This window comes from Lampetra fluviatilis, chromosome 2 (genome assembly GCF_964198595.1).
Source record: "Lampetra fluviatilis chromosome 2, kcLamFluv1.1, whole genome shotgun sequence".
Taxonomy (NCBI): domain Eukaryota; kingdom Metazoa; phylum Chordata; class Hyperoartia; order Petromyzontiformes; family Petromyzontidae; genus Lampetra; species Lampetra fluviatilis.
In genome coordinates, this window is record NC_136276.1 from 16,532,735 (window position 1) to 16,559,408 (window position 26,674).

General features: G+C 40.0%; 1 protein-coding gene across 15 annotated transcripts in view; it reads left to right on the top strand.

The window, feature by feature from the left end:
- The first annotated feature begins 234 nt into the window (after positions 1-234).
- The window catches only part of LRRFIP2 (LRR binding FLII interacting protein 2), a 50,778-nt gene continuing 24,338 nt past the window's right edge, over positions 235-26,674 (top strand). For 4 of the 15 annotated variants that reach the window (XM_078871139.1, XM_078871182.1, XM_078871202.1 and 1 more), the window contains exons 1-13: positions 236-865; positions 10,407-10,493; positions 18,413-18,430; positions 22,068-22,121; positions 22,531-22,575; positions 22,705-22,773; positions 23,111-23,191; positions 23,386-23,430; positions 23,725-23,769; positions 23,921-23,968; positions 24,301-24,333; positions 25,242-25,283; positions 26,413-26,469. In XM_078871139.1, the coding sequence (XP_078727265.1) occupies positions 782-865; positions 10,407-10,493; positions 18,413-18,430; positions 22,068-22,121; positions 22,531-22,575; positions 22,705-22,773; positions 23,111-23,191; positions 23,386-23,430; positions 23,725-23,769; positions 23,921-23,968; positions 24,301-24,333; positions 25,242-25,283; positions 26,413-26,469 (708 nt within the window). In that variant the 5' untranslated portion in view covers positions 236-781. Of the gene's footprint in view, positions 866-10,406; positions 10,494-18,412; positions 18,431-22,067; positions 22,122-22,530; positions 22,576-22,704; positions 22,774-23,110; positions 23,192-23,385; positions 23,431-23,724; positions 23,770-23,920; positions 23,969-24,300; positions 24,334-25,241; positions 25,284-26,412; positions 26,470-26,674 lie in introns of all 15 variants that reach the window. The other 11 variants (XM_078871218.1, XM_078871226.1, XM_078871209.1 and 8 more) reach the window with 10 other exon arrangements.

Genomic DNA, 26,674 nt, shown 5'->3' on the forward strand with positions numbered 1-26,674 from the left:
GATAGTGTGTTTATAATATCATTTTATGTAGATTAATATTTTTCTTCTGCAGTTTTTATTGAAAATGCAATATTTGATATCTCAAAAACCTGATGTGATAGACAAAAACTGATGCCAGATTTGGAATCAGTACCCCAAAATTACCTTAAAACCGTTGGAATACCTTATGCCAGAAAAGGTGTGTTGACCAGTGTTATTTGAACCCGGGCCATACAGTTTGCTGCGTCCGTCACGCGTGACCCTGACGTGGGGGACCCGGTGTGCTGGGCAAGGGCGGGTTCGGCCTCTCGAGAGAGGAGGCAGAGACGGGCGGAGAAGAAGAAGACGACTACGAACAAGGCGACGGTGGCGGCGGCGTTCACACTCACATACAGAGCTACAGCAACAGCAGGGAAGAAGAACCACAGCGCAACTACGGCAGCAGCGGAACCACGGCAACTCTACCGGGCAGCTCAGGGCCCCGCACGCGAGAAAAAACAGAGAGACGGCACCAGCAGTGAGAGGAGAGAGGGGTGGGGAGAGACGCAGTTTTGGCTCAGGGCGCGGCGGCATCGGTGGTGGTGGTTGTTGGTGTCACGGGCCCCTTGGGGTGGCAGCGCGAAGAGTTTTGAGAGGGGGCGGAGGAGGACAACAGTCTTGTGCGAGGCGAAACGCGAGCAGCTCCCAACTTCACTCGCCACCGCTGCTGCTGCTGGTAGTAAAGAGTCGTAGGTGATAGTCATCGCCAGAGTTGGTGTTGGTGGGTGACTGTAGTCGTAGTAGCAGCAGCAGTGGGAGCAGCATGGGGACGCCGGGCAGGAAGCGGAACCCGGTGCGGGAGACGTTCGCGGCCGAAGACGACGCGCTCAGCCACATCGCCAAGGAGGTGAGAGAGCCCACTTGGCCTACCGTGGACTTACCATGGGTTTACTGTGGACTTACCATGGGTTTACTGTGGACTTACCATGGGTTTACTGTGGACTTTCCATGGGTTTACTGTGGACTTACCATGGGTTTACTGTGGACTTACCAACTGTGGACTTGCCATGGGTTTACTGTGAACTTGCCATGGGTTTACTGTGGACTTGCCATGGGTTTACTGTGGGCTTACCATGGGTTTACTGTGGGCTTGCCGATACATCTGGCAGATGATAGTGTTAGTACCATGGACTTACCGTACATCTACCGTGGACTTACCATGGGTTTACTGTGTACTTGCCTATACATCTGGCAGATGGTTGTGTTAGTACCATGGACTTACCGTACATAACCCATATACTTACCATGGGTTTACTGTGGACTTGCCTGTACATTTGGCAGGTGATTGTGTTAGTACCATGGACTTACCGTGCGTCTACCGTGCATCTACCGTGGACTTACCATGGGTTTACTGTGGACTTGCCTATACATCTGGCAGATGGTTGTGTTTGTACCATGGACTTACCGTGCATCTACTGTGGAGTTACCATGGGTTTACTGTGGACTTGCCTGTACATCTGGCAGATGGTTGTGTTAGTACCATGGACTTCCCATACATTTACTGTGAACTAACCACACATTTACTTCGGAAATACCATGCATTGGCAACGTATTTGCACGACAACGACACTACCAGATTCATAGAGGATGTGTTCAGCTGGATTGCTGTCGAATTACCATACATTTACCATGGCCTTAACACCACTTCACGCTCATATTCATAGACGACCCATTTAGCCGGATGGTCAAGGAGGTGAGCTTACCATGAGAATACCATACATTTACTATGGGTCTTGTACGATATGTACAACGAAACTTAACAATTAAAATAGAGAAGTCCGGCAAGATGTACTCTCGTCAAGGCTTTTGACAGATACACTACCACGTCAAATGTTCTTTATAACAACACAAAGTGAACGTCAGGATATGATCACAGAACTTGGAGACGGATGCCAAGAGTGGTTAAGGTAAATGAGCAAAGCAAAAGTCATGCACTTGTTAATTAATAATACAACTTAAAAAAATATATAAATGTTGGATTGTTTTCTGGACAAAGTTGTCAAACAGTAAATGGAGAGCAACTGTTGGAGGTGTACTGAGATAAAAGTTACGAAATAAAATGTATTTTCTCAAATGAAAATAGCATTATGCCGAAGGTAAGACAGTTTTCAATCAAAGCATATGTCCTGCTATTGCATACTTACCAGAACCATGGGCACTGGCAAAGAAAAGGGAACACAAACTAAAAGTAAGCAAATAAACATGGAGAAGTGCGTGCTGAAATTACACTGTCAGACAAAAAAAGGAAGACAATCTATCAAAGAACAAGGGCAGGCTAGAGACCTATTGACTGTTTAAGAAAGTTAAAGTGTGCTTGGGCAGGACACGTTCCTAGACGGGATGAAAACGGATGGACAAGACGACATAACATAGATGGCAGCCAAATGAGGGCGTGGACAACCACCAGGAGACGAGACGATAAGGTCAGCTCATCCCTCGGAGCGAGATGGATTTTGACATCAGAGGGTCATAAAGGATGTCAACGACGTGGGCGGACCTGTTTTCAGCAGTGGATAAAACACAGCTGATGATTTACACTGCATATAATGTACACTCGTTGATTCAAAGAGTATGTGTTTTTGCCAGGTTAATAAAGAGGTGAAAATGTCATGGGAATTCACCATCAAACTAACATACACTTTATACCTATACACTGCCACAGTGTATACGTCTTTCATACACGTTATACATTTACTAGTGTTTACTTACATATGCACTCATTAATCGAACACCGTGAGTCATAGTGGGTGCACCACACTTTTACAGGATGCCATTGAGTTCATGATGTCGAAGATTTACCATCGTATTGCAGTATACACATTTTTATTTAATATATTCCGAGGTGATTCCCTCAGCCACAAATAAAAGTAGGCCACTATACAATATAAACACTGACATAAAGCTTTCGTGACTGCAGGAATTCATATTCTTTGGGTCTTTCGGTAAAGTCACGTAGAACACATTTTTTTTAACGTGACTTTACCGAAAGACCCAAAGACTATAATATACACACTATTCAGTACATACGCAGTATTCACACCTGCTTATTATAGGCCTTGAACTACCATATGACATGTGGCAACAAAAATGCTTGCAGCAATTTCTGCACAACAACAACAATGCGTTGTTGTTGTGGTCATATGACCGGCCTGTCCCATCTGGTGGGAAGGCTTACGACAATGATGACGGTCACTTACATTTTTCTGCAGATCGGGGTCACCTATAAGTGGCAGATAAGAATAACTCACAAGTTTCGCAGCAAATGTATCCCATTATCTGCATTTATCCGTGGATTTTGTCCCGGACCACAATTGGCACTGAAATAGCCTTCCGAAAATATGCATTTCATCCAATTATCTGCACAAAAGTGTGGATAAGATGAATGACCAAGAAGCGGCATCAAATTCATCCTGGTCATGCTTCTTCACATAAGAACTGCCAAAAGCACCCCCACCCCCACGTGCCCCCTTACCGAAGCGGAAATGAGGAGTTCTGATATACTTTGTAAGTATTTTGTCTATTCGAAATAATCAGAAGTTTATTTCCCAAATAAAGCCCATTAAGCTAAGACGCTATTTTTCAAGCACGCCTCAGACAAAATCAAAGCATTTTACAATTACAAAACAAATATTTTACAATACATTAGTGTAACATGCACTGATTAAAGAAAAACATAATCGGTATATATTAACCAGCGAAAACACATGTTTAATAAACATGGTAATTGACGAAACAATTTAATAAGAGCTGATAAATGCGTATAGAAGCAACGGGAAAGGTGCAAGCTTCGAATTACATTTAAGAAACAGGAAGAGGAACACATGCATTGCAGAACATATTCAAGTTAAAGACAACATGGTGACTGTTAAGAAAAGTAAGTGGGCTTTGTCAGCATATGTCTCGAGACGGGATGTTGTTAACCAATGATCGAGACTAATGATTGAGTGATAGCCAAAGGAATCGTGCCGAAAAAGCCCGTCTTCTGGGGAGTTGGAAGTGATGGGATCACCTCCTATGCGGGTGCCAAATGGATCGTTGCATTTCAGGATTGAGGGATGGCAACGTTTTAGGGGGGTGGGTGCCTTCATCCAGCAGTGGCTTGATCAAGCCTGATAAAGATAACGAGTTCTGTAAATTAGCATATGTAAGTTTAACTTGTTTTGCACCCTGCATAGCCAATCATGCCAATCCGAGATATATAGAAAATGTGCGTAACATTTTACTCTGTTCCCATCCTGCAAGCTGATCTCACATGTCAGCACTGCTTACATTTGTGCCAGTGGTGCATCACATAAGTAAATGTATATCTGTCATGTTGACATTTTCTAGCGTAATGGTATTGAGTCTACTCTCAGATACCACATAACCTTTTGGTGGGCAATGCCTTACTTGCCAGTGATGGATAGGTAAACTTTAGAATAATGGCAAGAGTAAAAAGTCAACATTGTTTACGCTCTTTGCTTGAAGCACAATACATGCCAAAGAACATTTTGTTATTCCAAATGTTGGGAGCATAATCACTGCTTTAGTAAAGATTATATCCACAATATACAGGATGCCTCCAGATTAATTGCTTTGGTAGAGCTCATTTGAATTTACCAATTTTTTTAACCATATCTGCATTAGGCAAACTGTATAGCAGCTGTGAGGAAAAGTATCATTTTTCAGCTATGGTTCATTACCTTTTGTTTTGTGTGCACTTCTTCCAGAGTAGTGGTATCAAACACAAACCATGGGCTATGAAGCCCCAGGGTATGTATTCGCTGGCACGTTACATCCTTATGATGCCACCCACCAACTTATCGAGTTGGCGAGCATTTTTTGTTGTTGTACTAGATCATTATTTTTTTGCGCATCCGTTGTTGTTTTTTACGGGCCAAGTACAATTGAATAACCCTCAATTTCAACTATGTCATGATTAAGGCTCTAAGTGCAGATTTGTAAAATTGTGAAATCCACTCCCATTTTGTCAATATTGTCAAACCTGTCGCACTTGTTCCAAACATTGTCAAATCCGGACTGCTATTCCAAGGTCTGGTATTCCAAACGTCATACATGACACTTTTCACTTTCAACATTAATACGTTCTTCACCCTCTTTTCAAACATTTTGTCAGATACAATGACACGCTTTGCTTTTCAGTTTAAAATTACTAAACTATGTTTTAATGAAATAATACACGTTGCTGTGTTATGTCTGGTTCATGTAGAGTGCTGCTGCTGTTTAATCGTACACGTACATTTGTTATATCGTACATGGGCAATGCAAAATATGTATTATGCTGTTGGCACGGCTGTGGGATGAGCCTCTGATGCGGTCACCAAAATAACCAACGCGAGCAAGAAGATCATCCTGGGGGAGACCGAGGCCCGCATGTGGGTGGAACATTCCAGAGGGGTTCGTGCAGGCAAAGTAATGATATGCTAACAAAGGTGTGTGCTGATATTTCTTTTACAAATCATTATCTTTTTTTTAAGACCTAATATAAATAAAGAAGGTAAGACGACCTTATCTTTTGGCTGCAGGGAAGCAGCAAGATGGGAGGGTAGTCTGGGTGTTGAGGAGACTCGTTAGGAATGGGAGCTATATTTAGTGCATGTTTATCCTCTGCAAGCTTGGTTCTTTTTTTGCTGTAGTACTGAACCCTTGCAGCTGTGCACTGCCTTTTGACCAGCCAGTAAGCATGACCTGAGGGAGAGCACATGGTCTGTTGTTAAGTAAATCGCTTCAGCTGCCACACTATTAATTTCAAATGAATACAGTGCATTGACTGGATGTGGAGGTGTAGCTTTGATAGCTCTTTGTAGGTGATGACCTTGCACAGACAATAGCTCATATTTGGCTTCACTAAACACAATTTGGCTCTTTCTGTCCAAAATAAAGCACGTGACAAAAACATACAGGATGCCTGTGGTATTTGACATGTGAACGTCATAACAAGTAACATTTTTCATTAATTTATCATTTACTATTTAAAAAAACAAATGTCATTTTAGTTACATTTGACTTAATACTTTTACAGTGGTTTATTTTTTTTATCTTAAAACGTAAATGTGTTTGATTTGAAGCTTTCGTGACTGCAGGAATCCATACTCTTTGGTATAAATCACGACGTTTCGGGAGCAACACAAGCGTCCGTCATCAGGTGGGAAAGCCCACGTGACTTTACCAAAAGAACCAAAGACTATGTAAATGTGCTTGTCTGACAAAAGGAGATTTTCTACCGGTGCTTATTACCTGTCATGAAATTCGAGACGTAAACTTCGACAACAAACGTGGAACAAAAGCTTAAGAATGCGCAAAGGAGCATGGAGAGACAGAGAGAGGAACATATCGATCAGAGAGCAAATGAGAGACATCACGTTGGCCGTGAAGAAAATTAAGTGGGCTTGGGCAGGACACGTCGCGAGAAGGGATATCAGCAGATGGACGAGACTTGTAACAAAATGCCAGCGAAAGGAGTAAATATGCCCAAGAGAGAGAGACAACTGCCACAGACATTAAGCAACGATATTGGATCAAGCACACGAGTAAGACAATGTTTTGTGGCATCGCAGGATAGTGATGACATGGAGAGAGTTCTTCCAGTCGTGACCAGAACATGGCTAGCGATGAGACAGCACTGTTCATACTGTGAGAGGTTAACCCTTCCTTGGTAATGTGGCATTTATATCACGAGCCCAGAGCTGTCAGTGAGCATGAGTGTTGTTCCATTGATCCTTTGAATGGGAAAACAATGACTTGAGACATAATTTACATTCTGTACTTAATTAACATCACTGCGCCCGCATTCTTTTACATTGCTTTTGTTTATATTGCTATTGCAAGGCCCCGTCTAGAGTGACACATCGATATGTCTGGTATTAGCAGAGCTTAAGCGTTGTAGGAATGATTAAACGTCCTCATTCGTTGTAACATGGAGTTAATTCTAGGTGGCCGTACAACAGCGTAAGGATTTTAGTGTGCTTCGAAAATCCTGAGATTAGCAAGATGTCTCGTGTAAGGGATTGCAAGCTGCTAAGCTGCATTTATTCAGTGTTGGTGCTGCACATACTTGCAAAGACGTTACTACTCGTGTCCTGTTTGCATGGTCGATTGTGAGTACATACAGAATATATCACTGAAAACCTGTCGGCTTTGTACGATCATATTCTTCACTAGATATTTGTGTAACTTTTGAATCTTAATAGTTAAGCTCAAACATTTTACATTCCGGATACTCATTTATGGAGGTAAGGATTCATACTCTTATGGAGGTAAGGATATTTAGTCTGTGGATAATGTAAGTCATGATTTAAAATGTATTTTAACAATTAAAATAGTGAAATTATCAAAAAGTTGAACGTATTGCATGTTATAAAGTATGTAGCGATCAAATTGTTTACATGCTTAACTGAAAAATATATATGCTATTCAAGAAATTGTCTAATATGAAGACGTCAAGTAAATTGGCGTATGCACCATAGGGCATGCTGTTATTCACAGTGAGTTGCTTCCAAGCCACTGACTCAGTTGCTGACATAATGGGGCCAAACCCTTCTGGTCTTACAAACAAGCCAAGTACAGTGTGCAGTGGCAGTGTTTTGTGCAACTATATAGAACCCCACAGCGTGTCCGTCCGGCACCTTATAGCTCCATCTGTACGCCTTAGGTATTGCGTGTGTAGCTCTTTAAAGTGAATTTGGTTTACACAATTGAAAAAAAACTCGGCACTTTTGTCAAGTCAACACGTTCGTCACATCAAGAAAGTGTCATTGTTCGAAATGTAATCGATATTTTTTTCCGTTTATGGCCACATTGTTATTGACAAATATGTCGGGTTATTAATTGTCCTTGTTCATTGACTGCCAAGGCGTTATCACCATATTATTTGCTGTAAATTACTTCATTAAACAATGTAATGATGTATAGTATAAGAGGAGCAAACTAAGCAATGTGGCTTTGTACTTACACTGGCTATATGTTTATGTAGGTCAACACCATCTATATCCCAGTGTATGTTCCCCTAAACGGCATTCATTTAAAAGCTCAAATGGTACTTCCCTAAGCACTTTCCAAAAGTGTCCAGAGAACCGAGAAGTCTACACCTACTCTCAACCTCACTCTGTCTCACTCTAAGTTGACGGTGCAGAGTGTTGGTAGTGTTTCTGGCATAGGCGGGAACTCGCCCAATCATTTGAAATGAACATTGCCTCCAGTGGCGAGAGATTTGTGGACTCTTAACTCATGCATTGCAAGCCTGTTTTTGTTTTCGTGAATTTTCACAAAACATATCTTCGTGTAACTATTTCTTGTAGCTCATCAATAGCCCATTTTATGAATGTAAGATAGATGTATAAATAATAAGTATCATGTAAACACACTTCTTTAGTCATATAATATTGTTTAACAGTATTTGAGACTTTTAGCCACGTACATTTGACTATAAAAGCGTTGTGTTAGATAACCATATTAAACTATAGGCCAAATGTTTTATCATACGTAAGTGTTCTGTATATTTTGACTTTGCATATCCTTGAAAATTATGGTACTTTCTATCCATCCTCTGGCATAATCAGGTTGTGGGGAGTGCCAAGGGCAGACACGATCCATTATAATTAATATCAGTAGGTTTGTTTGAAATGGACTTTGAATATGCGCTCGTATATCGAACCAGGGCACAATACAAGATTTGGCAAGGCCAGGGGATGGGTGGAGGCTCTTTGTCCTATTATTTTTTTACAAAGTGCCTTTATATTCTGTTCTTCATGGTCATTTGTGCGTGTATGTTTTAGTGAAGGCAAATCATTTCAAATACATGACTGGAAATTAGTGAAATGTTTAACTTCACATGTCTTATTTTCATCTCAGCAATACATTTCATTTTTTAAAGAGCATAAAATGTAACAGGATTTTCAAAGCATGACCAATGAATGGCTTCGAAGTTGTCTTCCTGTGTTTTGAACGAGAACATATTCTGCAGGGATTAAATAATTGCAGGTTAAGTCAGGATGGTGAAAAGAATATCACAACCACACCCAGTTTTTGTTCATTAGGCTCCTGCTGAATGCATGGAAATAGTGCCAAACATAACATCCTTTGTGTGTGTGTGGAATATACGTTCAGCTGAATATAGTGTCCTAATATCTTGAAGTCCTGCTGATAAACTTTACTCTAAGGATGTTTAAACATATGTTTTTCATTGGAAGAGGTATTTAAATACATGATTTGCCAATACAGTCGTTAATTTAAAATAAACCCAATGCATTTTGAAAAGCTGACTTATTGCCAGATATTTGTCTCTACTTCCTGTCTTCGTGTTTGTTTGGCTAATTGAAATTACATTGAGCTGTTATAATTTTATTATTGTTAATGTAATTTTCCATCACAAAGTTAAAATGTCCACGTGCTCACTGATCAATTACCCTTTAATGATTGAAGCAGATGATATAAAATACTACGTGCAAAGTCCTCACAAATGTTTCAAATATTACAATTACTAGTCTGCCTTCAACTCAGTGCACTTTTATTAACATTAATCATTACTTTGTTCTGTAATATAATAAGCTTAACATGCAAAGGCCCACTATGTATAAGTGGGAAAATTCCTATGTCATCTGATTGGAGCTATTTAGGATTTTGTTGAAAACAAAATGAAAAAGTGGCTGCCATAGATTTGTTGTCTTCTGTAGTCATATCCTCGCATATATCTGGCGATTGTCAGGCTCTTATTGGATACTTTATATAATACACGTACAAAGTAATAAAAACCAAATATTGGAAAACAGCTCGTCGAATATGAAACTTTGTAGCTTGGAACAAGAGCTTACATTTACAAATGATGTTGTGCTTGAAGTTGATATGAGTAATCCACGTGACATGCATATAAATATAAAATGTGCAAAATTTATTTCATATTGGCCTATTGTCTGGTCTGCATACATTTTAGCCGAGCATGCAAAATCAAGTTGAGCAGCAGAGTAGGCAGAATATAAAAAAGCTACTTAATAGACGTTACAAATCTTTGCTGCTATAAACTGCAATATAAGTTTGTTTTATAGGATGGCCTTGAGAAGGTAATTGCATTCGGGACAGCATGGGTATATAACTCACCTGCGATGGTTTCAATTTAAATTTGACATTGTGAACAAAAGCAAGTCAATCCAAGTATTCCAAAGGTCTAACCTACAGCTAAATGTAGCGTTGATAGTTTTCAATGAAACAATCCACACTAAATCTCTGGGTCACACCCGAGTAGGTCACCGTCACAAAAACTGCACAAATTCATTTTGTGTTAAAATGTGTCGGTGCAGCAGCATCTTCAACTCATTACGTGGCTTTGGGAAAGCAGTCGACGTTGCAACATTTGTGCTTACAGACGTGTATGTCATGTGATTTTCACTTGTCAGGCGGAGGCCAAGCTCGCGTCGAAGAGGGCTGCACGAGCAGAGGCAAGAGAGATTCGCCTGCGAGAATTGGAGAGGCAGCAGAAGGATGTAAGTGGGTGCACAAAAGTGTTGAATTTTTGTTATTTTTTTGTTCAAAGAATTTTGATTGAATATGAATCGAAGCAATGCTTTTTCTGAAAACAATAATGTCCATGCCAGTTGAAAAACTATTTAATGGCTACACTTCATGTGTGCACATTCACTCAGACAATGTCAAAGTTACATAGTGAAGGCATTACAGAAAGTGTCACGCTCTTAATGTATGATATCTTTTAAAAATATGTAGCTGTTGGCGTAGCTGTTGAGTGTGAAATCAGTGTAACTGCATGGCGGGGGAGGGGGGGAGTCAAGTTCACAGGGCTACGAATTTTGACAATTTGTCAAAATATTAATTTGGCAAAATTCAAGCGCTGATTATTACATTTTGGTTTCATACTCGTGCAATGTACACAAACTCACATTTAATGGGATCGTTTTTGGTGTAACCATTGCGGACCAAACTGGCCATTGACACTATTTGAGAATTTGTTTTAAGAATGGGTGGCTAATCAGATTCACCTGGCCACCTTTTATGCATATATTTATATATATAATGTATTAGTTTTCGATTTCTTTATGTTTTTAAAATGCAGGCAAGACATTCATGTGCTTCAAACTTCAAGGATTCACATTCTGTCTTATTTGCTTATGTTATTATTTTTATTTTAAGTAATTTTTTTTTATCGATTTCCATTATTCGGCGTTGCGATTTGATTTAAGAATCAATTTGTTTTTTGTTTTGTATCTGGTTTGTGTTTGGCTTGTGGGCTCCACTGCTTTACATATATTATTTGCGTCCACTGTAATTTTTGATACGTGATAAATAATGATGTCATACATGAATAAATCTATGCATGTATTCAGAGTGTAAAGATCACGGATTGAATTGATGAACTGAAGAACTGTTACATGACTATTACTTTTTTCAGATATTGTTTGTCAATATCCTGTGGTGAGCAGACTCGCGGAAATTTTTCGGTCAAAATGCAGAAGCTGTGTTTGGTTGTGCAACGGCGTTGGTTAAATTTCCACTGCAATTTTTTTTCAGAATTCCAAAATGTATCATTACTTTCAAGAAGGGGATGAGGCCTTCGTTTATTTTTTTATGGGATGTGTTAACCTGATTTTAACCTCTTTATTGCTGCAAGTTGTCACTGCTCTCATTGGTTCTTTCGGTAAAGTCACATATGTAGAAATAAATAAACTTTTAATAAATCACAAATTAAATTAAAATAAATCACGACGTTTCCAACGCAACACAAGCGCTTATCATCAGGTGGAAATGGGGCAAAACACATAGCGAGGGAACACACAGAGGGACATCACTCACAGAGCACACAGAGAACGGCAAACTGCACGGAGGCAAATACAGCAAGAAGATGAGAGACGCAAACTCAACAAACCTTAGAAACATAATGCGATGCAAACCAGTCGGCCAACAACACAGTTAGACATTAACCTGGTTGACCACATATTTCAAAAGACTGCTAAATTTTGTGTTCACGAACACAAACTTTGTTAATGAACACATGAACACAAAATTGCGTGTTCATGAACACAAAATTTAGCAGTCTTTTGAAATACGTGGTCAACCAGGTTAGTGTCTAACCATGTTATTAGCCGACTGGTTTGCATCGCATTATGTTTATAAGGTTTGTTGAGTTCACGTCTTCCATCTTCTTCCTGTATTTTCCTCCGTGCAGTTTACCGTTCTCTGTGTGCTCTGTGTGTGATGTCCCTCTGTGTGTTCCCTCGCGATGTGTTTTGCCCCATTTTCACCTGACAATGAGCGCTTGTGTTGCGGTCGAAACGTCATGATTTATTTTATTTCATGATTTATTTATTATATTTTATTTCTACATACGTGACTTTACCGAAAGAACCAATGAGTATAGTAATTCCTGCAGTCACGAAAGCTTCAATTCTAGAGTGTAATCCTGCTCATTTGTCCAGTACATTTCTATACTGTACTTTTATTTAGGCCATATTTTAAACTAGGTCAGTCTTTATGCTCATTCTTTTTTTAGGTGAGCTAAAATTCATAGGCGGTCAAACGAAATGGTGAACCTGCCAGACATGATTGCCTTCATTGAGTTCTTAAAAAGTGAGTGGACCAACCCTACCTGGCACATAGTAAACAAGGAACGTGGGTTTTTCATTCGCTTTTATGTGACGACGAGGTGTGGTTTGTTAAGCCCTCAGCCCTTGGGGATGCTGTCAATGTAGGATCCAGGCCCATGGCCTTTTAGGTGGATGCTGCCAGTTGGAAAATCAGCTGGCACATTTAGAGCTGCAGTCTGCTTCATAAGTCTCGTTCACTTTTATCACCAATTACAACCACACGTGCAGATGGTAGGAGGGAACACGCCTGCGAGTATGACAAACTGCGGAGATGGAGCGATGTAATAAGCTGATTGCAGGTGGTGTGGACCAATCAGTTTCAAGGACAATGCATATATTATCATAGTGTGTTTTTGTTTGCATTTTGACTGCAAGTATTGTGGTTAATGCTGACATGAATCCTCGTAAAAAGGTTTCAGTTTTGTTGCCAGAAAAAAGGAGGAAAAACCCTATTATTAATATGATTGCAGGTGGTATATGAATTGTTGCATCCTAAGACCGTAAGAGCTGGCAATAGCTTGGGAAGGCCCTTATCTTGCAATTTATTAGGTCATGACTTATAATGATGACATTGTTTAAATGCAAATCTGAATGCCTTCATTGGTGGTATATTTGCATGCTAATACTCTAATCTTAGATAACTTGCATACATTGTAAATACAGTATAATAAATTCGTATTATATCGTCATACTGTAGTGTTTTCCCCACCCCTATAATAATATGATAAACTATTTGTCAAGCTGTCATTGTATTAAAACTTCTCCCGTACAAACTGACATTTTTGTTGCTTTCGATATCCGTTTTAGATGCAACAAAAAAACGAATTGTAAAAATCCACATTGGTCAAGAGTTATGAAAAAGCTCGACATTAATATTGTCGGGATGGCAAGTGTGCCAAGCTATATACTGCCACACTGTTCCCCAGTTGGATGGAGTGGCTTGCTATTGGAGTGATGGCAGCAGCCCTGTTAGGTCTTCTAGCAACACCTAGGGTGCTATCTGGTTACATGAAGGCATAGTGAGTCGGGCCAAACTTTGCCGCATGGATACTTTGACCAGGGCAACTGTAATTGCCTAGAAGCATGCACCCATCCTCTTTTTTTAAACCAGTAGATCTAGCATTCGGTCTGCGATGTGCGATATAAAAATAGTAAATCCCCTGTAAGCTCTACTACTGTGTATCTAGAAAGTTTGCATTGCTGTCATAAGGTGCGTCTTTATGTGTACTGTAAAGTGCGTGTGTGAGTGCTTGTCCACACGGTAGTATAGCAGTTAGCGCGCCGTGCTACAAACCCAGCGACCCAAGTTCGATTCCCGCTCACGGCCAACACTGGTGACAATTATCTGAACCGTTCCTGTGCCTTCCATAGGTCGACTCAGCCTTGAATGAGTACTTGGTGTGGTGTGTAAAATCATTGCTACTAGGGAGACAAAAGCGGTCGGGTGTGGTGCTGGCCACCCACCCCCTCGTGTACCGTGCCGGCTTTCATAGGTGCTCGCTAACAGCACTTGCCCCAAAAGTCTTGTTTTTGGATATTTATGCAAAGGTCTGAAAACACTTATTCAATGTCAAATATGTAGTGATTTGATGGAAATATCCTTTTTTTTACTTTAGCAAATGGGACTTGCACTGTGTCCAATACAATTGTTGCATGGATCGTAATCTCGTGTTGCATACTGTTTTATTTTAACAACATCGTTATTTAACGATAACGTTATCTCCATATTCCATTCAGAAATACAGTATGAATAGAACACCGTAAACAAGCCTTGTCAATGTTTTCCATTACTGTGGTGTCCAGGTAAAATCATTGCTTTGTTAAGTCATGCTCAAGGTCCTCACTTCTCTCTTTGTCTTTTAGCAAGGGGAGTGATTTTCACAATCAAGGTTTATGGAGACAAGAAACCACTCAAGGGCTGCAGACATACATTTTCTATGTTTCATTACATCAGTACTTTGGGCTCAGGCTGTGTGTTGAACACTGGATAAAGTCTTAATTTAGGAGCTTTCGTGACTGCAGGAATTATTCTTTGGTTCTTTTCGGTTAAGTCACGTCTAAAAATAAAATAATAAATTAAAATAACATATTACGACGTTTCGATTGCAACACAAGCAATCATCATCAGGTATAAAAGAAATAGCAACAAAAATCTAACTAGAAAACTATAGACAGACATATAAGCAGACAGACATCACAACGGCACACAGAGAGAGGACACAAATCGGCACAAAGAGAGGGGTCGTTTCTGTGACGGTCCCTTAAATATAGAGAGGGGGGGGGCGGGGACGGAGAGAGGGAGGGGGCAGAGAGAATTAGCATATCAATGAGTGTACGGCAACGTACTGCTGTTGCAAGTAAGATGACAATGTGGAACGGGCACGCAAAATTGAAAACGGGCACGCAAAATTGAAAATTAGGAGACAGGCACACGAAAATTAAATAACCTAGCAAAATATCTGGAATTTTCACACTTAAAATTCTAACTTAGCAAATTTTGAAACACGTAATCAACCAGGCTATGCGTTAATTGTGTGTTAACCAACTCTCTGTGTTGTATTACATCACATTTCGATATTTTGCTAGGTTATTTAATTTTCGTGTGCCTGTCTCCTAATTTTCAATTTTGCGTGCCCGTTTTCAATTTTGCGTGCCCGTTCCACATTGTCATCTTACTTGCAACAGCAGTACGTTGCCGTACACTCATTGATATGCTAATTCTCTCTGCCCCCTCCCTCTCTCCGTCCCCGCCCCCCCCCCTCTCTATATTTAAGGGACCGTCACAGAAACGACCCCTCTCTTTGTGCCGATTTGTGTCCTCTCTCTGTGTGCCGTTGTGATGTCTGTCTGCTTATATGTCTGTCTATAGTTTTCTAGTTAGATTTTTGTTGCTATTTCTTTTATACCTGATGATGATTGCTTGTGTTGCAATCGAAACGTCGTAATATGTTATTTTAATTTATTATTTTATTTTTAGACGTGACTTAACCGAAAAGAACCAAAGAATAATTCCTGCAGTCACGAAAGCTCCTAAATTAAGATTGAACCACTTCTACGGGGAAGTTTTAAGCTTATCCTTTTTCTTTCTGGCTATTTGTTCTCTCTGCCTGTGTCCTCTCTTTGGAATTTTCACACTTAAAATTCTAACTTAGCAAATTTTGAAACACGTAATCAACCAGGCTATGCGTTAATTGTGTGTTAACCAACTCTCTGTGTTGTATTACATCACATTTCGATATTTTGCTAGGTTATTTAATTTTCGTGTGCCTGTCTCCTAATTTTCAATTTTGCGTGCCCGTTTTCAATTTTGCGTGCCCGTTCCACATTGTCATCTTACTTGCAACAGCAGTACGTTGCCGTACACTCATTGATATGCTAATTCTCTCTGCCCCCTCCCTCTCTCCGTCCCCGCCCCCCCTCTCTATATTTAAGGGACCGTCACAGAAACGACCCCTCTCTTTGTGCCGATTTGTGTCCTCTCTCTGTGTGCCGTTGTGATGTCTGTCTGCTTATATGTCTGTCTATAGTTTTCTAGTTAGATTTTTGTTGCTATTTCTTTTATACCTGATGATGATTGCTTGTGTTGCAATCGAAACGTCGTAATATGTTATTTTAATTTATTATTTTATTTTTAGACGTGACTTAACCGAAAAGAACCAAAGAAGAACTGGATAAAGTGTTGCTCATGTGGAACGGATTTGATGGTGTCAGCGAAGCCGCAAATGTTACATTCATCCTGACCATGTTGAACTCGAAAGCGCATTGTTATTGGTGGCATGTGTTGAGCAAACCATGCATTTATCTAAGTGGCATCTAGTGAAGAGAAGAAATGAGCAAATTGGCAAAAGCACTTCAAGGAGACATTAAATTGTTCCCCATCATGATAAAGTACAGGGGGGAGTACCGTCATTGGATAGAAGCACATATACTGTATACAGTACAATGTATTGATGGCTGTGTTTACCATGGTGAATTCTGATTGAGCGAGAGTTGTGGCTATCTTTTATCTGCTGTCACCCCTACCAGCATGGTACTGAGAATGTGCAGCTTTTCTTCGTCATGTTAAATAAATCTAGTAGCCACACCTTAACCTGCTCGGCAGAGAGATAATTCCACAGTGCACTTCGTCTAATGTAAGAACTCGTTGTTAAGAGTGGGAATATGCTGGCGTTGTCACTTTGGTAAGTGTAAAAAGCACAAACAAGTGAAACGATTTTCTCACCAAAACTGCACAGCGTTTGGCGAACTGTTGATTTTTGTCACAGTATGTCAAACTGCTGGTGAGGTATAAGCAAAGTGTGAAACTTCGAGTGTCTGAACAGAAATTATAATCTAAATGTAATATTGTACCCCCCCATCCCCCTCCTGTCCCATTTATAGCACTTTATTATGATTAGTCCAGTTGGGTTATTGTTATCTACAGTTACAGCAGCAGCAAGCCGTTTGCGGTGTTTGGTGAAGTAATGTAAAAAATATACCATGTTAAATGTTCATTTGATTGACTTCGTATTACGTTAGTTATTATAGTGAAGTACTTTACTCATTTTTTGATTGGGCTAAGGTAATTACTACTGGAACATCACACCAATTTAATACAGAATTTTTAAACACCCCAAACAAAGTCCAAACTTTAGAGATGTGGAAAACATTCACCATGTATATATTTTTAATGACATGGAAATTTTGAGAGCCTTTACCATTTGAAATACGTGGAAAGGACATCCTGAACTAGTGTAGTCAGCCGGATATGGCTTGAGCCTACAACCATACACTTTACTTCCTTGTCTTGGTCGACTTGGACAAAGAAAATCAACAGATTGCCCTGAACGTAAAATAATTCTGTTCAGTTTAAATGCCAACACTTTTTTATTTATAACAGCATTGAAAATAATATTACAGAAATTGTTTCGGCCAGACGAGACAGTCCAGTCTTGCTTATTGCGGCCTTCATTAAGGTCAACCTCTGCCCTGAGCCAAAGTAAAGTGCTGTACAGTTGTAGGCCCCTTCTCATGCAATTTCCCCCTTGCCTTTATTGTTAACAGCCTCGCCTTAAACTGGTGAGTCAATGTTCAATGACGGTTTGTTGTGGGGGCTGCTTAATCAGGTCTTGACAGCCACCCTGGCTCCCTGGGTTGTGTGGGGTCCAGCCCAGGCTTATCAGCATGACAAGCCTTGAGAAGCTATACAGTACTGCCTGGGCCACCCTCAAGTATTGGACACTTACCATATCATTCCTGGCACTGTGGATTCATTTAGGAATGCACGTTTGTTGTACGGTGTGAAAGAAGTTCAACATGCGTACATACATTTGTGGATGTATTGCAGCTGTTAATGTGTTTAACAGGAACACAGTGACACACAAAGCATACCTGCAAAATTGTTGTGACACTTTGGGGAGTGCCCGTGGCTTATGATGGGTAGTTGACAGTGTATTAGCGTGTGTGTGTGCGCGCACGTGTAATACTGGCCAGTGTCCGTCCATACCTGTGAGTCTTGTCTCTGCAAAGTCTCTGTCACAGTTATAGACCAGAAGTGTGATAGAGGAAATGAAGCTGTTGGCACCTTGTCTTGTTTCAAAGTTATTGTGGCACTGGCATACCGGTTATGTTATACATTTTATTTGCATCGTATGTCATTATCACGTGCACTCACTTTGGTGACTTTTCTTTTCATTCCGAATTTTTTTCATACTTTTAACTGTCTTGTAAAATAATTACAAGTTGATTTCTGCGATGTTTTCACAAGACTGTCTCCTCTGTATATGCCATAGCTCTCATTCTTTGACCTTATATTTTCTCTTTCTAAGATCTACAATATTCAGAAGGTAAGGAAAAAGGCATGTTTTTGGAATTCGTGCTTGAAATTCTACTAACAACTGTGCACTTGAAATCCCAACACTCATTTTGATTTGCTGTGTCTTAACATAACCAGTCCGAGTTTAGTTTGTTACACAAATTATTATAATAAGTTGAGTAGTCCTTTAAAATAGATTTCTATGTAGCAAGCATTAGCCTTTTAAATCGGTCGTATATGTCAGTGAATGACCTATATACCATTAGAAACGTACATCCATAAATCCTAAAGTGGTATTTCAATACATGTTGTTTCGTTACTTTAAGACTCCATTTGGGTGGCTCAGTGTTGGTGAATACAATACAACCGATACATTAGTTGAATGTTTCTCCCAGCCTATACCCAGCGCAAGACCACACGAGTCAGGAGGTGAACCTGCACTATGCTGCACCACCACTGGCCTCTTGCCCATTTGTGAAGAGTATTTGGGTAGAAAGTGAACTAGATGTTGAGTATTTTGTACTAGACGTCAAAATAATGTTAAAGCAAATGTTGTGAATGTTCTGGAGCTGCTTGCTGGGTGGGACCTAATGAATATTTCAACGCACTAATAGCCTGGTTTAACTTCAATTCTTTGGGTCTTTTGCAGTCAAGTATATTTACCCAGTGAGCCACTCGTGCACCCAGCCGAAAGAGGCGGGCGATCTGGCTCTTGTGGTAAGATAACTTCATGAGGACATAAAAAGTACTTGTATAGCGTCCCTTCCGGAGTTCCTTCTTGTGACACAGTGTGCGTCACTGTATGCACTCAATGCACTGGGTAGTGGGATGAGAACATACTATTACAATTTTCCGTTACTTGACGCCAAATGCAGTTTATTGTGAAAAGTTGTCGATTAGATCCCGCACACACACAAAAAAAAATCACCATTGGTAGCATTAAGCAAGCGGAATAAATGTTTATCCGTCTGGAAGTCAGGGTTACGAAGGGGGGACGTGTCCACCGACACAATAGGTAAGTTATTGGCAGTAAAACATTCAAGTTTGTTAAAATCACCATATCGTTGTTTCCCTTGGGTATATTGTACTGTCGTTATGGGCCACATACTTTACTTGTTCATGCTGTGTAAGGGCATATGATTTTTTTCAAGACTCGATTGTAGTTCTTGTTTTATAATATTTGGTGACAAACATTGCTAAATGAAAACTGCAAGTACTTTACCAAGTATACTTTGAACAATCTGGTGTGTTTATCGATTTAAAGCTTTCGTGACTGCAGGGATTCATATTCTTGGTTCTTTCGGTAAAGTAAGAGCGTCTTAAAGGCGCTGTCTTTCCAACAGCTCTGTTTCTTCACCTGAGGACGGCTGCTTGCGTTGTGGCTGAAACGTCGTGAGAATTTCATTTTATTATGTTTAATTTTTATTATTATATTATTTCCCTTCTACGTTACTTTACCGAAAGAACCAAGACTATGAATCTGATGTGTCTTTGCAGTATTTGTAGGACTGACACTCAGCAAGGATATGGATACAGTGTTTTGCATTGCTGTGTTGATGTAAGAACATCAGCATTATCAGAATGAAGATTTCATTACAAAAACGATTATACCAGTGCATGGTGTTTTATTTTTACTAACATACTGTGCATTAATTTAAGCCTTCAAAGGCTGTGCCTTAGAAGGACAGTTGTATTTATTCTACATAAAAGGTTGCGTGACTTTCATCGTGATTATAATAAGCTCACCCCTGGGGATTGTAAATTATGTATTAAAGTTTGCCGTGATTCACTGTCGTACGGTAGTTAGAACCTTACCAAAAATGGGGGTAATGTTGTCAAGTTTTGTGGGCCTCGTGAGTTTCGGCCTGATTGCAGATGCAGTGCTGACTCTCACGTGATGACTCAAGCCATCTTTTAGACGAAATTGTTTCACGGGAACTAATTTTGCACATGGCTTGACTTAAACAGTCGCCAAGAGGGCCCTTGATTTTCTTGTGCCTGTTGACTCTGGTAGGGATAGTTATTGTGCAATTTAATTGCAGACAGATGGTTTTAAAATACCAATTTGGTCTCTCGACAAATGCAAACACCCCTCGTATGATGTCGAGTGGTCTTTAACGTACACTTTTCAACAAAGCATACATTGGTAATTTTCTGAATAAGCTGCCTGTGGTAATTTAGATGTTGACTCCAGTGCATGCTGGTTCACTGGCAAATTCTTTGTTATAATCAGGACCTCATCTTAATTTCCACAGCTCTTTGGGTTATTGCATCATTGCTAAGATTGAAAGAACTAAATAGTAGACTTTATTTTTTTATTCAAGATTGTTATTCATTGTGTTACAAACAACTACGTGTGCATATTACAGTTTAGGAAATCAAGAAATACATTTTTAAAATTAATGTTTACTGTATAGAATAAGTGTGCCACCCAAATTGGTGATTTATCGTTATGCATAGGGGGCACAAAGGGGATTTGTTTTCTGTATCATTCGCCATGCACCAAGTCAATCTAACTGCAGAACTTTACCTGCCCCTGCTGGACATCTGTGAAAAAGAGTTTTACAGCTCATCGGATTCCTCCAATATAAAGACATTCTGATTCTGTTACGACACTTTAACATGAAGGCTAACGGTTCCCATTGCCTGCTATAGAAATTATTATGCATTTACAATAATTTATTAAATATCCCTGAAAATTCTGAATCGGATTATTGTCTCTTTCAAGTACATTTATTAAACATGCATAGCTGTTGACATGTAAAACGTCTCTCACCTTTTACATTTCTGTTGTAGAATATCTAAGAGCTGTGTTTGTGATTGAATCTTTCTTTTAAGAAAAACATTTGTAAAAAAATCATGAATACAGTGATACCTCGGTTCACGAACTTAATTCGTGAACTGACTCTGGTCGTGAACCGAATTGGTCGTGAACCGAGGCACATTTTCCCATAGGGTTCAATGTAAATCCGGTTAATCCGTTCCGACCTTTTTTTTTGGTTTTTGAAGCACAAAAATATGAAACAAATGACAATACACATTACTGTAGTACTGTACAGTATAGTAATGTATAAAGAGAGAACACTAACCTTGCTTGAGATGACTTCTGGCATGGAGGAAGGCAGGTGGGAGGCGGGTGGGAGACAGTAAGCACTCAAAACGGGTGAACTGTACAATACAGTAAGTACAGTATTGTACAGTACAGTAGTACAGTACTGTATGTGCTAAAAAGCACACCAAAAATCAAAAAGTCACTGAAAGTGTCTTCACAGTACTCACAGTACTTCTTTCTGTGTCTGCTTCTCTCCACGATCTTCCTACAGGAAGTCACGACCATGTGACAGCCTGGAATTAGCATAAAAATGGCCGCGGCTCCTGTTCGTGAACCGAAGCGGAGTTCGTGAACCGGAGCATATTTTTATGAAATTTTCTGTTCGTGAACCGAGTTGTTCGTGAACCGAAGCGTTCGTGAACCGAGGTATCACTGTATTCATATGACATATGTAATAAAGTTTATAACAATTGTGAACACATGTTTGCAATGATCAATTCCTATGAAATTATGAATTATAATGTGCAAACATCACCTGCATGATAGTATAATATATTAACCTATCATTGCATTGTTTTATTGTAATTTTTTTTATGATATGTCTTGCTATGTGTAGAAGTATCAGTTGCCGCGGCATAATGAGGAATACGACAATATACACCAGTGGATGGTAGGACATGTTGCGTGTTTGCATGCGTCTTCTGTTAAAGGAGAATGAAGCACATCCATGTACACTTTGAATATTGGGGCACTGTTAATTCTGCGTGTACAGTTGGTTCAAGCATAACCTCAGCTTTCCGGGTTAATGTACATGGCTTTCTTTACGTGTGTTTTATCACGTGATAATTATACATTGCTGATATGCAGATCATTTTCAGATTAAGACAACTCATAATCATGGCATGTGTGATGGGTCACAGCAATACATTGCAATAAATCAGCTTTAGAATATCAACTCTCACGACAGCGGCAGTATTATTTGAAGCCGTCATTTCACCTCTGTTGTTTTTCCATCACCTGGCGATCACTGCCTATGCACCGGTGATCCTACATTCAAAGCTGATGTCATGGGTTCACAGGATGGCGTGGAGGTTCCATCAACAAGGCTCTCCAGACCACAGTCGGTCTGTACTGCTTCCTTCTTCCATCCTTTCTCGTTCTGCGCACTGCTGTCACCTGCGCCCGTTCGCACGACGGCTTCCTTGCCGTGTTTGTTTTACCTCCCTTTCCTTACTTTGCATTTCCCTTTTCAGCGGCAGCGGGCGTCTCCTTTCTCTGACGCCGATGGGCTCTCAGAGAGAAGCGGCCGTTCTGGCAGCAGGGTCAGTAGCTTGCAGCTGCGTGTGGTGTGGGAGTCACTGAGCCCGAGCTGACTGATGAGCCTTGCTGGTGCTGGAGTTGAGTTTCATTGTGCTGGCACATGCACAGGAAGCATTTGGTTACAGTGAAATATATAAATAAAGTGCTCACCTAATTAGTGCATCATTATCCTTTATATGTTCACATTAGAGCAAGTCGAGATTTTTGCAGCACTCTTGGTACTCACTATTCTTTGTAATAATATATTTTGGTTTGTCGCTAGAGTCACTACAGTCGCATGAACAACTATGAGTTTTCCTGCTCAAGTGTGCTTCTTGACTAAACTTTGTTTTGTTATAGCGTGAGGACTATGAATGCGAACGAGATGGTTCCAGTGGAAGGAGTAGGGTGAAGAATGGTGCTACAAAGAAATATCCATTGGTCTGTATTATTTTGAATGCAATTTAACCAGTACGGTACTTTATGAAAATTACATTTAGGTTTTGTACTTTTTTTCAAGAGAAACTCTGTTTATATTTCATCATGCACGCATTTGTATTTATTAATTTAAATGCTACATGCCACACTTTATGTAGAAAATACAGCATCAGTAAACGAGTGTGGTTGGATTACAGGATCATGAAGAGAGATACTCCAGCCGATATCACAGAGTTAAGCCGGTACCTACCTCCATTCATCTCCTTAACATTTACATTTTGCCTTGAGCTATTGAACATAGGCCTCAATATATGTTCATGGGCTTTAATGCTTATGCGAAGAAAATGTCACTTTTTTCATTTATGGCTGACGGCATTCGTGTAAATATGTCTCCACACATTATTGTTGGGAGAATTGTAAAAAAACGTAGAATGCATGCTTAAATGACCTAAGGCCAATTCTGATTTGTGTGTTGACGGCACCTGATGACATTTCACGCGGAAATGTTATTTTAAAATATCATGGTTGAATTCCAGGATGATGAAGAGTTGTACTCCAGCCAGCTGGGAAAATATAAACCGGTATATGCAATCTTTCGTCTCCTTATCTGCACTCTTGTGTGATTTTGTTTCCTTTTTCATTGCTACATTTTCGCTACATTTTCACGTATCTTTTTTTTAAGCTGTCATTAACACTACTGTATTCTTTATTCTTCTCTTCCTGTTGTTTTAGCGGTTGTCCAGTGCCGAAAGAGAATCGGAGAGTAGTGACCATAGAAGGGTTTGTATTTTTTGTGTTGAAACCAGTGAACTTTAACAATTACTGACCGTTGTGGCAGCACGACTTTATTTTAGAAATCTCTGCACTGCTGCCTGAGTGCCGACTGGAAGCGCCATTGTCAATGTGCATGTAATATTCAAACAAAAGGAAAAATATAAAATAACATTTCTATTTAACTGCAAATAATCAACTTTCAACTGTTCTATTCATAGACTGCAAGGTGCATATACATTTTTAATTCATATATGACTTCATTCTGAGCAATCTTTATTTAAACTGCCAAGGGTATTAGTATCTTCTAACCTTAAATATTAAATGTTCACCTTTTTCAGCGTGCGCCGCCTGCCGACGATGAGACTGACGAGGTGATAAGTACACAGCTAACTAGATAATGACCCTCAAACGTCAGTGCGTGACAATGCAGTGTTGCATGTGGAACGATTAGTGCACAGAACTGTTCGCTAACACATTCCTGCGGAGGGAGCTGGTAGTAACGTTGGGTTGCTCGTTCAATGGCCAGGGTCAACGGCGGCGTGGTGTATTCCGCAAATATGCCCGACTGTGAGGGTGGGCACAAGCCGGCGTGAGTAGGTTAAACATTGAGTTTTATAAGGGCACCACGGGGTGACCAGCCCATCCCCACCCAGCCCCACCTCCCCCACCCCCCACCCAGCCCCTCCACACCCAGCCCCTCCCCACCCTCCCCTCCCCACCCAGCCCCTCCCCACCCTCCCCTCCCCACCCAGCCCCTCCCTCCCCACCCAGCCCCTCCCTGCACGACGGACGGACACAATAATCCCCTGTGGGCTGGTGGAACCAGTGGGTTCCTATCAGTAAAAATGGAAAGTCCTGCACGTTGCAGCTGTGGTCTCTGATCAAAAACGAAAGCAGGAACCGGGCATTATAAAGCCATCAACTTTTGAGTGCACTTGCTTGCGTTTTAATAATTAAAATGGCCGTCAATTTGCAGACTGTTTTACCACATTGCTGTTTTAAATTAAAATATAACCTCAAACTATTGCATGCACACTTTAGCGGCCCCTTGTTTTGTCAGGTAAACTAGCCTTGTGGTTTTACATATTTTGCGCTGTGATTAACAAAAATGTTGTTGTGTACTTGAAGTATTTACAAATGGCATTCTGCTTTGGTGTGTGATTTGGATTTGGATTTACTTTCATTGGATTTCTTCGTTGAAGAGTGATTCAGCATGCACATGTTGTATCTAAGCAATGTTCACATTATTTATTCATCTAATCTCAATGTTCCATTGTAGATTTGGCAAAGCGACAAATACAGACGGAAGCTCGGTTCTAGAGTAGGTATTATTCACTGCATGGCTGTGAGTTTTGTCTTTCATTAATGTCTGTCGGTATCTTTAACACATTTATTGTTTGATTTTTTTCAGAGTATTATGTGCTATTTATTTTCAAGAGTAATTTTTTTCATATTCGAAATCATAGATTTCCTATTGCTAGCCCAGTATTCCAGCATAGGTTTCCAAGAATGAGCTCCGGGCAGTAACAAGCAGATGTGTGATATTTAAGGGAACTGGATGACGTGACATATCCATTCATTGGAAAGTAATCGCTTTATTTATTCTGGTTTCTTATATCTTTCAGGCTAATCCCATGCAATCAAGCGCATGCATGATGAATGCCTCCTTCCTAACATAACAGTAATTGTTTATGAAATATCCTTTACAGGGCTAGACAATAAATTTGTAAAATACATTTTGGTGTGTCATTGACCCGTACAGATATGGTTTATAACGGCAATTGCAAATCTAGATTATTAGCCTTGTTTTTCTCTTGAGAAGAATGTGTACTGTATATTGAAACCAGCAAGCATCTCATGGTGTCAGCATCATATCTTAAGACGTATGCATCAATGCAATAGAGAGTTCCACTTATTGCATCTTACAATAGATGTATGTATGCATGTATGTTGAACTTCTTTCGCACTCTACGTATATAGCCAACCATTCTAATCGGAGGTTCGGGGGTATTTGCTGTACATTTTTTAAGGTTGTGGCCATACAATATACAATTATATTAAGCATTTAAATATTATTTGCATGCAACTGCATGTGAAGATGCTGAGCATAAATAGTGGCCATGTTTATTAGGCAGAGGAAAAAGGTCTAGACTTGAAAAAAGGTAGCGACAGGGAGTTGACAGCACGGATTGCTGAGCTAAATGTGTTGGTGTTCTCTTGCTTGTTGGTCATAATTGCAAAGCAGGCGGTATATTAATAGTTTATGTTGAATCAGTTTTTGGTTTCTATTTTGCATGTGAAAACTTTAAAGGCACATCGGAAATTGCCAAAATATTGGCTTTGCCTCTGACATTCATGTTTATTTTTTACATTAAGCCTGGTTTATGAATAATTATGAGCTAATGCTGAATGTGTGATACTTGAGATCTGTGCTCTTTTTTCTTTATCAGAAAAATAGTTATGACAACTGGGATGCTGGCTCCAGCAGAGCCAAGGCCCCTGCTGTGGTGTGTACTTTGCTATTTTTATGCTCTCGGAATGAACGAGGCTATATAGATGCAAATACAAGTAGATCGATGCCCATGTATTGCACAATAAAATGTATGAGACCAATTACACAAACGTCCTTTCCACTAAGACCGAGATAGTTTGGCAAGATGTGTTTAATTTGTTTTGCCTTGTTTGGATAAACACATGTTATTACCTGTGAAT